We start from the raw sequence: 14080 nt of genomic DNA on the forward strand, positions 1-14080 counted from the left end.
CAATAAGATTTTGTGTTGCCACAGTGGAAGGACCTGGAGACTGAATGCGAAAGGATCCTCATGAGGATGGTTTATAGGAGCGAGTCCACTTCTGAAAGGAAAGAGTTGTTTCTGCTCCCACAATGGATGAGGAGGCTGAGTGGTTACGGTGATGGGCGACTCATCCATGTGTGGGTTCAAATCACATCCCTGTTGATTTCATTGTTTGCTGTTTTTGAGGAATAAATAAACATTTATGTTCTGTCAGACATGTTGAATACAAACCTAAAACATGTCAGGCTTTTAACACTTGGCTTTTACTTAGTTTTGGATCAATTAAAGCAGATTCATGGATGCAGAAATATTCCTTCTTGTAATTTTCTATAATTTCTCATCTTTTCCACAGTTTTTGGCAGAGTTACCACGCCAGTCTCAATGAATCTGAAACTCAGTTAAATGACAAAACATATTTTCATTCATTATCAAATTCGTTGTTCATTTGTCTTTGAGGATGTTATGAGTGGATGCATTTACATTACATTTACATTAATGCATTTGGCAGATGCTTTTTTCCAAAGCGACTTACAAGGGGAAGATTAACATTTAAGCTCTCTCCACTTTATTTGTAAAGCACTTTAAAACAACCACAGTGGACCAAAGTGCTGTACAGAAGAATGAATAAAAACCAAAATAAAAGAATAAACTACAAGAATAGATAATTAAAATGACAAAAAGCCGCTGCACAGTTAAAAACACTGCTGTACAGAAGAATAAAAAAGCTAAATAAAACACAAGAATAAACAAAAAAACCCAAAATAAAACACATGCACATGTTGGTTCATGTGCGATCGAGGTGGAAGCTTAATTTGAAGATACTTTTGCATAAATTCAGCCTCCAACAGCCACTATCATATTCCATACATGCATTCAAGTTTAATTCCATAAATCCCAACATTCATTCCATATATTCCATATGGTACAAACCACAACAATGTTGCTGCCAATATCCTGAACCTCCACTATTGAACATGAAATTATTTTACATCATGACATCTTCAGTTCATCACAGACCTGCTGAGATCCATTCTTATACTTTCACTTATTTCTCAATACCTGATCTGATCATTAAGTCATACTAAGAGGTTCTGGTTCATAAACACAAATGTCTTTTCCGTAATAGGAGAAGGTTTTGGACATCTGCAGTTGTACAGTGTATGTATGTATGCTCTCACTAACAATAAAAACAGCCTGGTTTCAAAGTCTTTTGTGGCTTTATTAAGCTTTTCATCATTAATGAGTTAATGGATGCTTCGATCAAACCAAACCCCAGCAGCTCTGTTCACGATGCCGGTCTTGTTTATTCCTGCTGTTACACCACAGAGGGTTTCATAAAGCAGCTGTGGTGCATTACAGTGGATTCACTTTAACGTGCAAAGACAGCTTAGACATTAAACATGTTTCAGGTCTAGATTCGCCACATGCCTAAAGTGTCACCATGCAAACACACTCATGCATTTAAAACATACATGTGACCTCAATTAGTCAAACATATTTAAGTCTGTCATCGTAACATTTCTGTAAATATGGTCTATCTCCATCCCCTTCGATCGACTGCTGTTCCATCTGTTACGTGTAACGTTCGATAGAAAACGCTCCAGAGTCGCTGGACCTCATGATGTTGTCGTGTCTGAGTGACAGCTGGGAGCGGTACAGGCCTTTATCCTGGGAGTCCAGAGGGTTGTCGGACACCTAGAGCCATCGCACAAACATAGGAGAAGAAAAGATGAAGATGGATGGAAATAGGACACTTTGGTCTGTGGTTTGAGAAGACATAGAGGTGAACATACAATGGACATGACTAATACAAGAATACCACAGGATCAACCTGTAAAGAAACTAGAACAAACCGTTCAGTTTGTACACGTTTGGGATGAAAGCTTTTGGACAACTACTGCCCTGTTCTCAAATGTTAATCACTGCTGTTTTATTTTAATGCCATCCTTTTAACACAGGACTCAAATTATGACAGTGTGACTGCAACCAACCCTTTCAAATCCACAAATAGACTTTTAATTTTAATGTAGAATCCATTGTTTAACATCAAACTGAAAGTACTGAAGCTCAGTCTGAAACATATATTATATGTCTGTTTCACCCATGGATAAATACTGACATCTGCATTGTAATGACTGTGGTTTTGGATGGGATTGCCCCTTGGAGATCCAGGGGTTCTACATGTGGTAGTTGTAATGCTGTTATGTGTCCGTGCATGCTGTACCACATTTGTCCAGCAGTTGCTGCCAAAGTGTTCTGGGTACAGCAACGTGATTGTAAGGCTGTTGTATTCCAAAATTACTAATATCTCCCAAAATATTGCACTTATGAACTTATCATTTCTTTAGTCTGTTTCTTGACCAAAAATACATAAGAAAGCCAAACTGCAGCAGTCAGCTCTTTCCAGATTTTGTGTGAGTCCTCAGACACATATACATGCATGCACACAGAGGCCACTTGGCTTTTATAATATAGTTGCAGAAATTACACAAATTGATGTAATTTCTGCTTTATATGTCAGTCTTCAGTTTCTCTGAACCATATTCCAGAGTAATGACTTTGAGCACAGTTTAATCAAGTGTTTGACAAAACTGACCATGAATGTGTTAGTTAAGACAAACCAAACAGTGGAAAGGCACTTGTTCAAATATTTGCCAATTCCAAAAAAAACTTTAAGAGTAAAATATGTCAGTTATGAAGCTATAGTTTTTTTCTTATCCCAAAACTCTATCCAAAAAGTTAATTCATGCATCAAACTGTGAAACACTCTCTGAATCAAGTCATTGATGAGCTGCTTTACCTCTTCAAACTTCTTGGCCTTGTACTGCTCAGCTCCCTTCAGGAAGTTCAGTAGAATAATGTCACACAGCACCGTACCCTAAAAACCAATCAACAGCACATTTATTCTCCATTTCAACCATTTTCATAAATAGCATCGGTCAGTATGTGGATTAAAAGATAAAACAATGACATTTTAGTCTTAATGGTTATGAACATGTGAAAACCTGGTTGTGTCAGATAGAACTCACCACTCCCACTGAGGTAAAGGCTGCCACCATGTTGATGAGTGTGGGGATCATGTTGAACTTCCCCGCCTTAAAAGATTAAAACATACTAGTTTTATGTTCTGTCCTGGTACAAATTGACCTTGTAGTTCTCTTTAAGTTGCACTCTTAAACAAACAATAGTCACTGTCTGAAAAAGAAAATGAAAAAGTTTGTGCTTCTTTTAGCAACAAGCTTCAGATTTAGCCATTTGTTTGAAATTAAGGAAACATAAACCAGATAAGAAAAACTGATTACTGAGTACTTTTCACAAATAAAACTTAAAAAAAAATGAGAATTTGTAACATTTGCCTTCCTACTGTCACAGATACACCATCTATTTGAGTAACTCCAGACTGATTCCTTCAATACCTGGACTTTGTCTCTCACATAAATCTGTCAAAACTAACCACAGCAATCAGTACATTCATTCATTCATTCATTCATTCATTTTCTGAACCCGCTTTATCCTCACTAGGGTCACGGGGGTCACTTGGAGCCTATCCCAGCTACATAGGGGCGAAGGCGGGGTACACCCTGGACAAGTCGCCAGTTCATCACAGGGTCAATCAGTACATATTGGACATAAATAATAAATCTATCTTCAACAGGCTACACACCACAGGCTTTTAATGTCACTGTAATTAAACCTACACTTACAAAGCCTACTTCTGAACCTGGCTTTCTAACTAACAATTGACCAGTTTCCAATCTCACTTTTCTCTCTAAAGTCATTGAAACAGTGCTTGTAAATAAATTCAACAAAACATGAATGTTCCATTGGGATTAAATGAACCACATTAACTTGATTTAAAACCACCCTTTTCTGAAATATCCCAGTTGGCACATGCTAACGATCTGTCATCTATTCCAACCAGGGTTAATAACAGCGTCCCACAGGGTTCAGTGATTGGACCATTCCTTTTCACTCTGTTTATGTGGTTGTTAAGTGACATTATAAGGAAACATGGCCTTCTGTGCTGATGACACAATGTTGTATTTATCTATGAAGCTGATAAAGCAAATCATTTAGTAAAACTTCAAGCCTAAAAAAAGTGAAGACCTGGATGACATGTAACTTCCTTCTCCTAACTTCAGAAATAACTTAAGTTTTTGTATTTGGCCCAAAGCGTCAAAGGGATATACTATCCAATGCCCAAAAAAGACTGCAGTTGATCCAAAATGCTGCAGAATGAATATTAACTGGAGTCAGGAAAATATATGTTTTTCCCCAGTATTAGCATCACTTCACTGAATTCCTGTAAAATCTCAAATAAGATTTGAACCCTTCTGTTAACTTACAAAGCCCTAAAGAATAACGCTGTCATACATTAGAGATCTCCTGATAACACAATCCAATCAGAGCACTCAGAGAAATGGCCTTCAGTTACCAAACTCCTCCCATGTGGAACCAGCTCCCAGCTTTTTTAAGCCACAACAAATAAATGCAGAAAATTCCACATGGACTGTTTTTTCTTACAATCAACTAGCTGATGTATAGACCAAAGGATGTACTCACGTTTCCGTTGACCAGCACATCAAACCTAATGGCGTAGGCTTTAACCAGGGTGCGGTAGTCTGTTCCATTCTCCATCTTGTAGTATTTGGCAAACCTTGAAGGGATTTTTTTTGGGTGAAATAAACCCTTGCCAAATGGCTATAACACACTCACACGCACATGAAATCAACTGCTAATATAATATGTTAGGTTTAAGAATTCCATAGTCATATAGATTTAGTCAAAGACAACCACAGAAACTAGAGGCTAATACATGCATTTTGGCTTTAAAGGAAGGATATTTAGCTTTTTTTTAAATGGAATTATGCAATTTGAAACATTTCCCTGTGGTCTACATAAACTGTAAATGCTATACTTGGGTCTGAATTCTTCATTAATTCAACTCCACAGATCCATCTTCAACCCAATTTCTGAGTAATGACACCAGAAAGGTCGTTTTGAGCACTGGCCCTTTAAATGCAAATGAGTCACTTCATGCCCCACCCCCTCCAGGTTGTTTGCTGTGCTGCTTTGTCCCGTTCAACCAACAACTGAACATTTTAGGTAATCAGCTCCAAGTTTGGACATATTTTCAGTTTTTACTACAACCGCTGCTGACAAACAATTATGGCGTGTTCTGAGAAATGTTCGTCAGAAGTCCTGACCTTATATGAGCAAATGTCATGATGTAATTAGTTATAGATATAATAAATTAAGCAGGAATTAAAACGGGTTGTAGAAATCCACTCAGTTTTTTTGCCAAAAGGAATATAAAGATAGCTTTGCAGCACCTGGAGGGTTCAAATTCAAACTTTATGAACTATTAGGGTCCAAATACACAAATAAATGTACCAAAGACTAACAAAAGTGGGTTTAGCAAAATACAACCCCTTTAATGTTTCATGTAGATATCTATTTTATTAGGCATTTATTTATTAAGACATGTCTATGGACACTTTGACATGATCATGAAGTTAACACAACATTATCAGCATTTTAAATGAAATGAATTAATGTCATAAGTGTTACATCTTGATTGAAATGAGTGCTACACTTGAAACTAAATACCTGAAGTTGTAGCCAGGTGAGATGGCATTCTTCTGCGACATAGCGTCCAGACGGTTGAAGGAGTACGAGGGGTTACACTCATCATCTGACTTGTCCAGATCACACATCCAGCCGATCTTTATTCCAATAACTCCTCCCTGACACATGAAGAATGAAAAAATTAAAATAAACTCATTGATTAGCAAATGAGTCGGTAATAGGTAACGTGTCTTTTGAGAGGTAAAGTTCAGCTTTGTGTTTATTATCTCTCTGTTTTTCTAAAATAGAGCCACATCAAAAAAAAAAAAAACCCAACAGCTAATGTAATGTCACAGCATTTATTTCTGTCCATAGTTGTATTCATTTTCATCCAGATCTTGTGTCAATGATGGACAGTCGGATGCTATGTAAAATCTTTTCCATCACATCCCATAGATTCTCTGTGTGGTTCAGGTCCGGACTAAAAATGATGTCTTCACTGTTACTGGATCAACTAAATACAACTCAGTTCATTCTTAACTGCAGGCACTTTAATTTTTATTTAAGAACTGAAACTCATTAACCCATGAAGACCCAAACATCCACTGGTGATCAAAGTTGTCTACTGATGTAAAAAGTTTAATACCTGTTGATCCACTTATCCTTATCGATCCACTCCTTTTCGAGCATGTATACTTCATTTCATTTGTTTTATTATTATTATTATTATTATTATTATTATTATTATTATTATTATTATTATTAATAATAATAATAATAATAATAATAATAATAATAATAATAATAATAATGATAATAATAATAACTTACTATTACTATTATTTATTTATTTATTTTGTTGTTTGTTTGCTTATCAATCATTTATGTACCAGCACTTATATTTTGTTGGTGGATTTCTGTGTTGATTTCATTGTTGACATATTTGAAATAAAGATTTCATTCATTCATTTATTCATTCATTCATAATCCAATCAATCAATCCATGTAAATAATTGGTGTAAAATGCAGTTTGTCATCTTTTCATGGCCATCAGATATGACCCATTTGGACATTCAGAGGCTCCTTAGTTACTGTGGAAACACAGTCATCTTCTACATCATTGATTCACCTGTAAAACCCATGGAGTTGGATCAATGACAGTGGATGAAGACACTTGTTTTATGTTCAGTTAATGATATATTTTGCTGAAAAAGTCACTTTTTCTTCACTTTTCCCTGTTTTTGATTTAATAACCCTGATCTTTAATCTGTGCTTTAATGACCATCTACATGATTAGTAAATGAAATATAGGAAAATAATAGATTTTTGCTGGAAAACACTAAATAAAGTAGATTATATTACCATAAATGGTGATAAATCACTTAAGAAATGTTAAACATAGAGACAAATCCATTTAGTAACTGCCATAAAAGTAGTTGTTAAACAAGAACAGCTTTAAAATTTGACCCTGTCATACCAAGTTAGTGGTCATTGGCTGCTCGGATATAGTTCATGTGAAGACTTTTCTGGACTTGACTTTACTCCCCAGAGACCTGATTCTCGGACCAATAACCCACCAGTGTGAACCCACCTTGTCTGCCAGTTTGGTGAAGTTCTGCTGGGCGTAGCGGACTACGTCTCCTACTCGAAAAATAGGGCAGTAGGTGTTGTTGACCTTGTCAAAGTTACATTTCTTGATGTACGCATCAGTGATGGTGGGAAGGAAGTTCCCTCTGCACAGAAAGCACAGCAGCACATCAGCATTTGCCTCACCTGTGTCATTTAGATCATAGTTAGAAAGAGGGCGGATGTACTTAGTGTAGTTGAAGATTGGGAAGCGGATGCTGTTCTTAATGAAAATGGTGAAATTCTCCACTTCCATCATTGGTGTTCTGTGAGGAAAGAGGGAGAGTAAAAAGACTGACAGACTCATTCCTACAATATATGGATATATGGATGCAGGAACTTTGATCCAGATTCTTAAAAGTCTTACGTTTTGATCGTGTCGACCTCAGCAGGACACCAGCCCTTTATCTCACACATTTTATTGGTTGCATTAATGGGAACACACCTCCCTGTTAGAACACCTGAGCAGGAAAGAGCAGGATTTCAATCTATTGGACTAAATAACACACATCATGTAGGAAGAAAGAAGATGAAGAAGAAGACAAAGAAGAAGATGAAGAAGAAGACAAAATGGAAGACGAAGAAGACAAAGAAGAAGACAAAGAAGAAGACAAAAAAGGAGAGGACGAAGGAGATGAAGAAGAAGATGGAGATAATGAAGAAGAAGAAGATGAAGGAAAAGAAGACGAAGGAGACGAAGAAGGAGATCAAGAAGGAAAAGAGGGCAAAGAAGGAGATGAAGAAGATGGAGATGAAGAAGAAGATGGAGATGAAGAAGAAGGAAATGATGAAGAAGATGAAGAAGAAAAAAAGAAGAAGATAAGGACAAAGAAGAATAGGAAGAAGAAGAAAAAGAACAGGAGAAAGAAGAACAAGAAGAAGAAAACCAGTTGAGGAGGAGGTCTCACCGTAACTTCCTGACTTGGTGGTGTGCTTCTTACAGTCACTGTCCTGAGTGCAGCTGAACTTCTTCTCAGTCTAGACGACACACAGCAACACACATTTATTGAGCACAAAGGAAAACACTGCACCACAATTAAACCGAATAACAAAGTTAATTCTTACATTGTGTCATTGAGCAACTATTCAGTTTAACCCCAGCGTATAAAAACAAGCTTCTGCAGCTCATCATTTTAAAAATAAATCTGATGTCTCCAAAGGAGTCGAATGTTGAAAAATCAGTTTTGAATGTCTGTACTTTACAGATTCTTCTGCTGTTTAAACACTGCACAGTGAAGGAAAAACATTCACTGAGTAGAAGACACATGGAAAAGTACTCAGACCCTTGAGCACGGTAACAATGGAATTATCACAGTGTACTGATAAAAGTACAATACGCAACATGTTAAATACTAGAAGTACGACTAGGACCGATTCATCCTGCAGAATGGCTCTTTCCAAAGTAGGATGTTCTCATGTTGTCTGACCTCAGGACAGTATCCTTGGACTTGGTTTTCTGTTGTGATCAGTTTGGTGATGATGCAGAAAACCGATGCTCCCTGTAGAAAACATAAAGTGAGGTGTAAAGTCTTTCACTGTTTAGAAACACTCGTCAGTCTGTCTGTCTGCTTTCATACCTGCGTCGGAGTCACGTAGTCAGCAACATCCATGACCTTATTGTTGTAGATTCCAAACCCTTTGACTTTGGTCATCACTGAGGACTCTATGGCTGTGTCTGTGATCTGGTAGGCCTTCTCATGGATGAACACCCACCTGAAACACACCACCACACACTCAGCTTCTAGAAATCCATGTATATTAAAACCTAATTCCATTTCCACTGGTCTTCTCTTTTAGCTCATCCACTGTGGAATAACTAATAGGATTCTTTGCACTGACGCTGATGTTTTCTTAATGCCTGCGGACTGGATGAATATCTGCAATTGGTGAGTCTCTGAAGGGAACCATCTTTAATATGTAAGTGTTTATTTTAGCCGGTACTGTCTGGTCAATCCAGGCCTCTTTACCAATGAAAACTATGATTGGATTGAACGTAGGAGCTATGAACGAGTCACGAGCAGGTGATCTGTCCTGGTGTTGGCTGTGGACTGAAGGTGCTGGTACTACCTTCCAGAAAATCAGAATCAAATTGGCTCTGGTTCAGAAGGTCAGAACGTCAGTCACAGATAGAAAGAAAAGAAACAAATGTTACCTCTAACTTCTACTTGATAAGTGACTGTGAACATCAGGCAGCATCTCATGTCACCAGCTGACTTTTGCAGGTGAAAACTTGTGTCGTTTTCATCTTGTTTTGTCTTTTACATCATTTTGAGTTTTTTCTGAATGACTTTGTCTTAATCTTTATATTGTTTACAAAATTTTCATCCACATTTTTTGTCCTTGTTTTCGTCATTTTCATCTTCATCTTCATCTTAGAGTTTTATTATGTCTTTGTCATTATTTTATCTTTTGTTTTCTGAGATGTTTTTGTCTTTGTTTTCATCTTCTTATATCTTCTGTTTCTTCCATGATTTTCATCTTTATGTTTTCATTTTCCTTTTTGTCATCATCTTTGTGTTTTCTTTTTTCTTACATCTTTTAAAATGTTATCATTTTTTTCCTATCTTACATTTTTTTGTCATTATCCTCTTTTTTTTTGTCCTGGATGTGTTTTTCATATTAATTTTCATTTTGTTACAACTTTTACATCTTTTTTCCTCATTCTTTTTTCTATTTCAATTATGAAAAGAAATGTTCATACTACATTACAAATTATATGAAGAAAAGTGTTTGGAGAAGCAGTGATAAATGACAGATATCAACTTTCAATGCAACCCAAAAAATATGGAAAACAGTACAGGTGAAAGAAATGACTGTTTTCATTTTCATTAACTCATCAAGACCCAAACATCCATCTGTGACCAAAAGCATCTACTGATCTAAACTGTTTAATACCTGTTGATCCACTCATCCTATCAATACATGTAAATAATTGGTGTAAAATACAGTTTGTCATCTTTTCATGGTCATCAGATATGACCCATTTGGACGTTCAGAGGCTCTGTAGTTACCGTGGAAACACCATCATCTTCTACAACATTGATTAACCAGTAAAACCCATGGAGTTGGATCAATGACAGTAAATAGAAATGCTTGGTTTATGAGTTAATGATAAATTTGACTGAAAAAGTCTTCTTTTCCTCAGTTTTCTCTGCTTTTGATATAAAAACCCTCAACTTTAATCTGAGCTTTTATGAACATCTTCATGATCAGTAAATATATTAAATACAGAAAAATACCGGATTTATACAGATAAAATACAAAATACAGAGGATAATATCATAAATAAATGGCGATGAATCACTTAAGAAAAGTTAAATATGAGAAAATTTAGTTTGGGAACTGATATAGAAGTAGCACCCGGTCTTTATGGGTTAACTTTTATCAAAGTAATTTTACTGTACATTTTTCAAAATTTTATTTAACCTTTATTTAACCAGGAAAAAAGATCCCAGTGAGATGAAGAACCTCTTTTCCAAGGGAGTCCTGGCCCAGAGCCAGCATGAAATACAACACACAGTTAAAGCATACAGTTACATCATACAGTTACAGCATACAATAATTTACAGGACAAGTAAAACTATGAAAAACAAGTGCAAATCATTGAGTTATTCTCTAGCACTTTGAGTTTGGATTTAAAAGCATTCAAGGGGATCAGTTCAGTTAGTTTCCAGTCTTTTAGCAACATATTCTATGTGCAAGGAGCAGAGTAGACAAATGTTCTTTTACCCAGTTCTGTACGAGCGGACGGCACAAAGAGGAACAAATGCTCATTCAATCACAGACAAAAAGAATCAACAATTCTTCTTGTTATTAAACTAAAGATATAGGAAAGCAACAGTCCAAGTATGTCCTTGTAAATAAAGGCATACTAGTGTCCCAGCCTCCTAGTACATTTATTTCATCTGAGAAACACTAGGTTTGTTCAATAAAATACCACCTTACTTACAGTCCAGTGATATATACATGTATATTCTGAGCTTTATTTGCAAAAGAAAAGCACACTCTAATAGCATGATCTTATAATGTTCACTTACCGTCACATTTACTTTACGAATAAACTTCTCACTGATGATACTGCATCCTGTTTCATCTTTCAAATAAAATTAATGTGTGAGTCTATGAGAGGTGTGTGTTTTCAGGACTGTAAATGCATCCTCTGCTGTTCATTGTTACTAAATCAGTATTTTACTGTCTGGAGGTTCTATTTGTTCCTTCTGTGGAACGTCTACAAGAACCAGATGAAAAAAGCTGAACATGAGTAAAGTGACTGAGTCATGATCCGTCTGGTTTTATGTGATATATTAGTGGTGGCACAGTTGTGTGTGATGTTGAAATAATACAAAAAAAGAGAGACTGGGTGAGATGCAATATTTTAACAGAAAACATTAAAGTTAAAGCTCACATTGACAACAAGATGAACCTACATGAATTAAACGGACAAAGTAAACATCAATTATCTAGACTTTTTGAATATGGTCTTTGTTGATTATAACATCCTGAATGACCAGAATCATGACTCACCCGATGAAGTAGGTGATGATGAGAAGTTGGACGACCCGGTTGATGATGCCAATGGTCCAGCTCTTCACCACCACAGACTTAGTGGTTTCATAGGTGAAAAAGTCTGTGATACAAGACCACATCCCAACGCTTTGTGTGTGAATTAAACTAAACAAACAAACAAACAAACAAAAAGTCAACAAAACTCCTGTAGATGTGAAATGTCTGTGCCAACACAGAATTAAATCTTCTGGAAAAATGTCCTTGAGCCAAATGTGACAAACACATTAATTTTGTGTTTGGAAATGGAAATCGATGCTTCAGGTTTCTCCGTCCAACAGAGTGAAAGTTTATCCAACGTACAAGAGCTGAAACCAAGAATCACTGTCTTCAGCTGATGGTGTCTTCAGTCTTTATGTTCATGTTTATGACAAACAGCTAAATAAATAAACAGCTTCCTGTTTGTCTGTCTCTTCATCGTGTTCGTCTTGTCTTTCCTCTGCCTCTGTTTCTACCTCAATGGTCTAAATGAATCTTCAGGACCCCCCTCCCTCCTTCCAAACACTGTGGACACTGAAGCAGGCAGTCGAATGGACTTCGGTCAGAGGAGGAAACAACAGCAAACGCTTCTGAACATTTATCCATTAAAAGACAATTTGTTTGTCTCTATTTAATTCTCTAATGTGTATTTATTTATTTGATATCTACTGAGTTTTAATCAGTTATATGACATATATTAACCTGTTCCTTCACTTAATTAGTGTTAATTTTCTCCTATTTACCAAGTTCCAAAGCTTATAACAGAAAAATCAAAAAAGAAATGTAATCAATGAATAGAATAGAATATATTTAATGTAATTATGCATTTGTAGAATGAAATTAAAAGAGACAACTCTTTTGTGATGCGTAGTGCAAAACAGTTTAAAAGAAAAGTGTAAAGATATATACAGAATAAAAACAAGCATGTCAGCCAACCAAGAAACGGTAGAGATTAATATATTGCACTCTGACCCTGGCTGAACACTGAGGATATATGTTAAATATATATCCTTATTTGAGGTATTGTCATTATGAAGTGTTCAATACCCATATTGCACGTGGATAAAACATGCTGCTAAATCTGGAGGTGCAGGCCTGGGACCTCATTTCAAAGGTAATAACCTCTAGATTCAGACACTTTTGTTTTTTTAAAAAGTATATTGATAAAATACAACTTTTTTTTTTTTTAATGACCTATTTTTTCAGCGGAATATAATTAATGATGGAATGGACCAGTCATGTGAAGTCCCATTAGCTTCCATCACTATCCAGATGATTCTTTCTCTATTTATGTTTTGGTGTTCAGGAAAACTGTGAAATAAACGTAGAGACTCAGTTATGGAAAATCCAAGCCAAGGTAGAGTGTGTCTCTATTAATAAGTTTTATTGTAGCAACTGGTGACAAAATAGTGACTGGATCACTGATGATCTGGTAGGAATGAAGAAGTTTTAATCTAAATTAGGAACAAAATAGGTTTAGAAGAAAATTACAGTGGTGTGCAAAAATATTGGAACACTTGTCAAATCTTAAGAAACTGGTGGTTTATTTGTTCCCAGAGCCTGAATTTCACTTTTTTGCCATTGCAAAAGGTAAAGGCAAAGGTACTGAAAATATTTCACCTACAAATTCATTAGTCCAGTCCTTTTTTTTTTTTTTTACATTTTACTCTAATATTTAGTGTGGCCCCCCTTGGCAACAATCACAGCAGCACATCTTTCTGGCATTGTGTCGATGTATTTTCTGAGAGTTTCAACCCCAATGTCATTCCACGCTCTCAGAAGCTCATTCCAGAGAGTTTCCTTAGATTGTTGCCAAGATGGGCCACACTAAGTATTAGAGTAAAATGTAAAAAAAGGACTGGACTGATAAATTTGTAGGTGAAATATTCTCAATACCTTTGCCTTTATCTTTTGCAAAAGCAAAAAAGTGAAATTCAGGCTCTGGGAACAAATAAATCACCAGTTTCTTAAGATTTGACAAGTGTTCTAATATATTTACACACCGCTGTGTATCATAAGATAAACACGAACCAAGTGTCTCCGTCCACTGTCATTGATCCAACTCCATGGGTTTTACTAGTGAATCAGTGTTGTAGAAGATTATGGTGTTTCCCCACTCACTATAGAGCCTTGGATCGTCCAAATGGGTCATATCTGATAACCATGAAAAGATGACAAACTGTATTTTACAGCAATTATTTACATGTATTGATAGGATTAGTGGATCAACAGGTATTAAACAGTTTAGATCAGTAGATCCTTTTAGCCGACAGCATCCATTTAGGTCTTAAAGGGCTAATTCACACTCATT

General features: G+C 36.1%; 1 protein-coding gene across 1 annotated transcript; it reads right to left on the minus strand.

Moving 5' to 3' along the window:
• Positions 1-1605: 1605 nt before the first annotated feature.
• Positions 1606-11873, minus strand: LOC115439693 (P2X purinoceptor 3-like). Its single transcript, XM_030121361.1, has 12 exons — positions 11752-11873; positions 8805-8940; positions 8655-8726; positions 8136-8205; positions 7595-7688; positions 7416-7493; positions 7193-7334; positions 5644-5780; positions 4597-4690; positions 3063-3128; positions 2834-2911; positions 1606-1728 (listed from the first exon to the last, which is right to left on the minus strand). The coding sequence occupies exons 1-12, from the start codon at positions 11871-11873 to the stop codon at positions 1606-1608; spliced, it is 1212 nt and encodes a 403-aa protein (XP_029977221.1).
• Between the last annotated feature and the right edge of the window lie 2207 nt (positions 11874-14080).

The sequence above is a fragment of the Sphaeramia orbicularis genome, chromosome 1 (assembly GCF_902148855.1).
Source record: "Sphaeramia orbicularis chromosome 1, fSphaOr1.1, whole genome shotgun sequence".
NCBI classification, from domain to species: domain Eukaryota; kingdom Metazoa; phylum Chordata; class Actinopteri; order Kurtiformes; family Apogonidae; genus Sphaeramia; species Sphaeramia orbicularis.

Excerpts from the sequence above, each read along its gene's own strand:
- LOC115439693 (XM_030121361.1), bottom strand. The coding sequence starts at position 11,873 with ATGTGGTCTTGTATCACAGACTTTTTCACCTATGAAACCACTAAGTCT. Across the intron at positions 7,689-8,135 it reads CACCAAGTCAGGAAGTTACG|GTGTTCTAACAGGGAGGTGT; the intron begins GTGAGACCTCCT and ends TTTCCTGCTCAG. Across the intron at positions 2,912-3,062 it reads CCTTTACCTCAGTGGGAGTG|GGTACGGTGCTGTGTGACAT; the intron begins GTGAGTTCTATC and ends ATTGGTTTTTAG.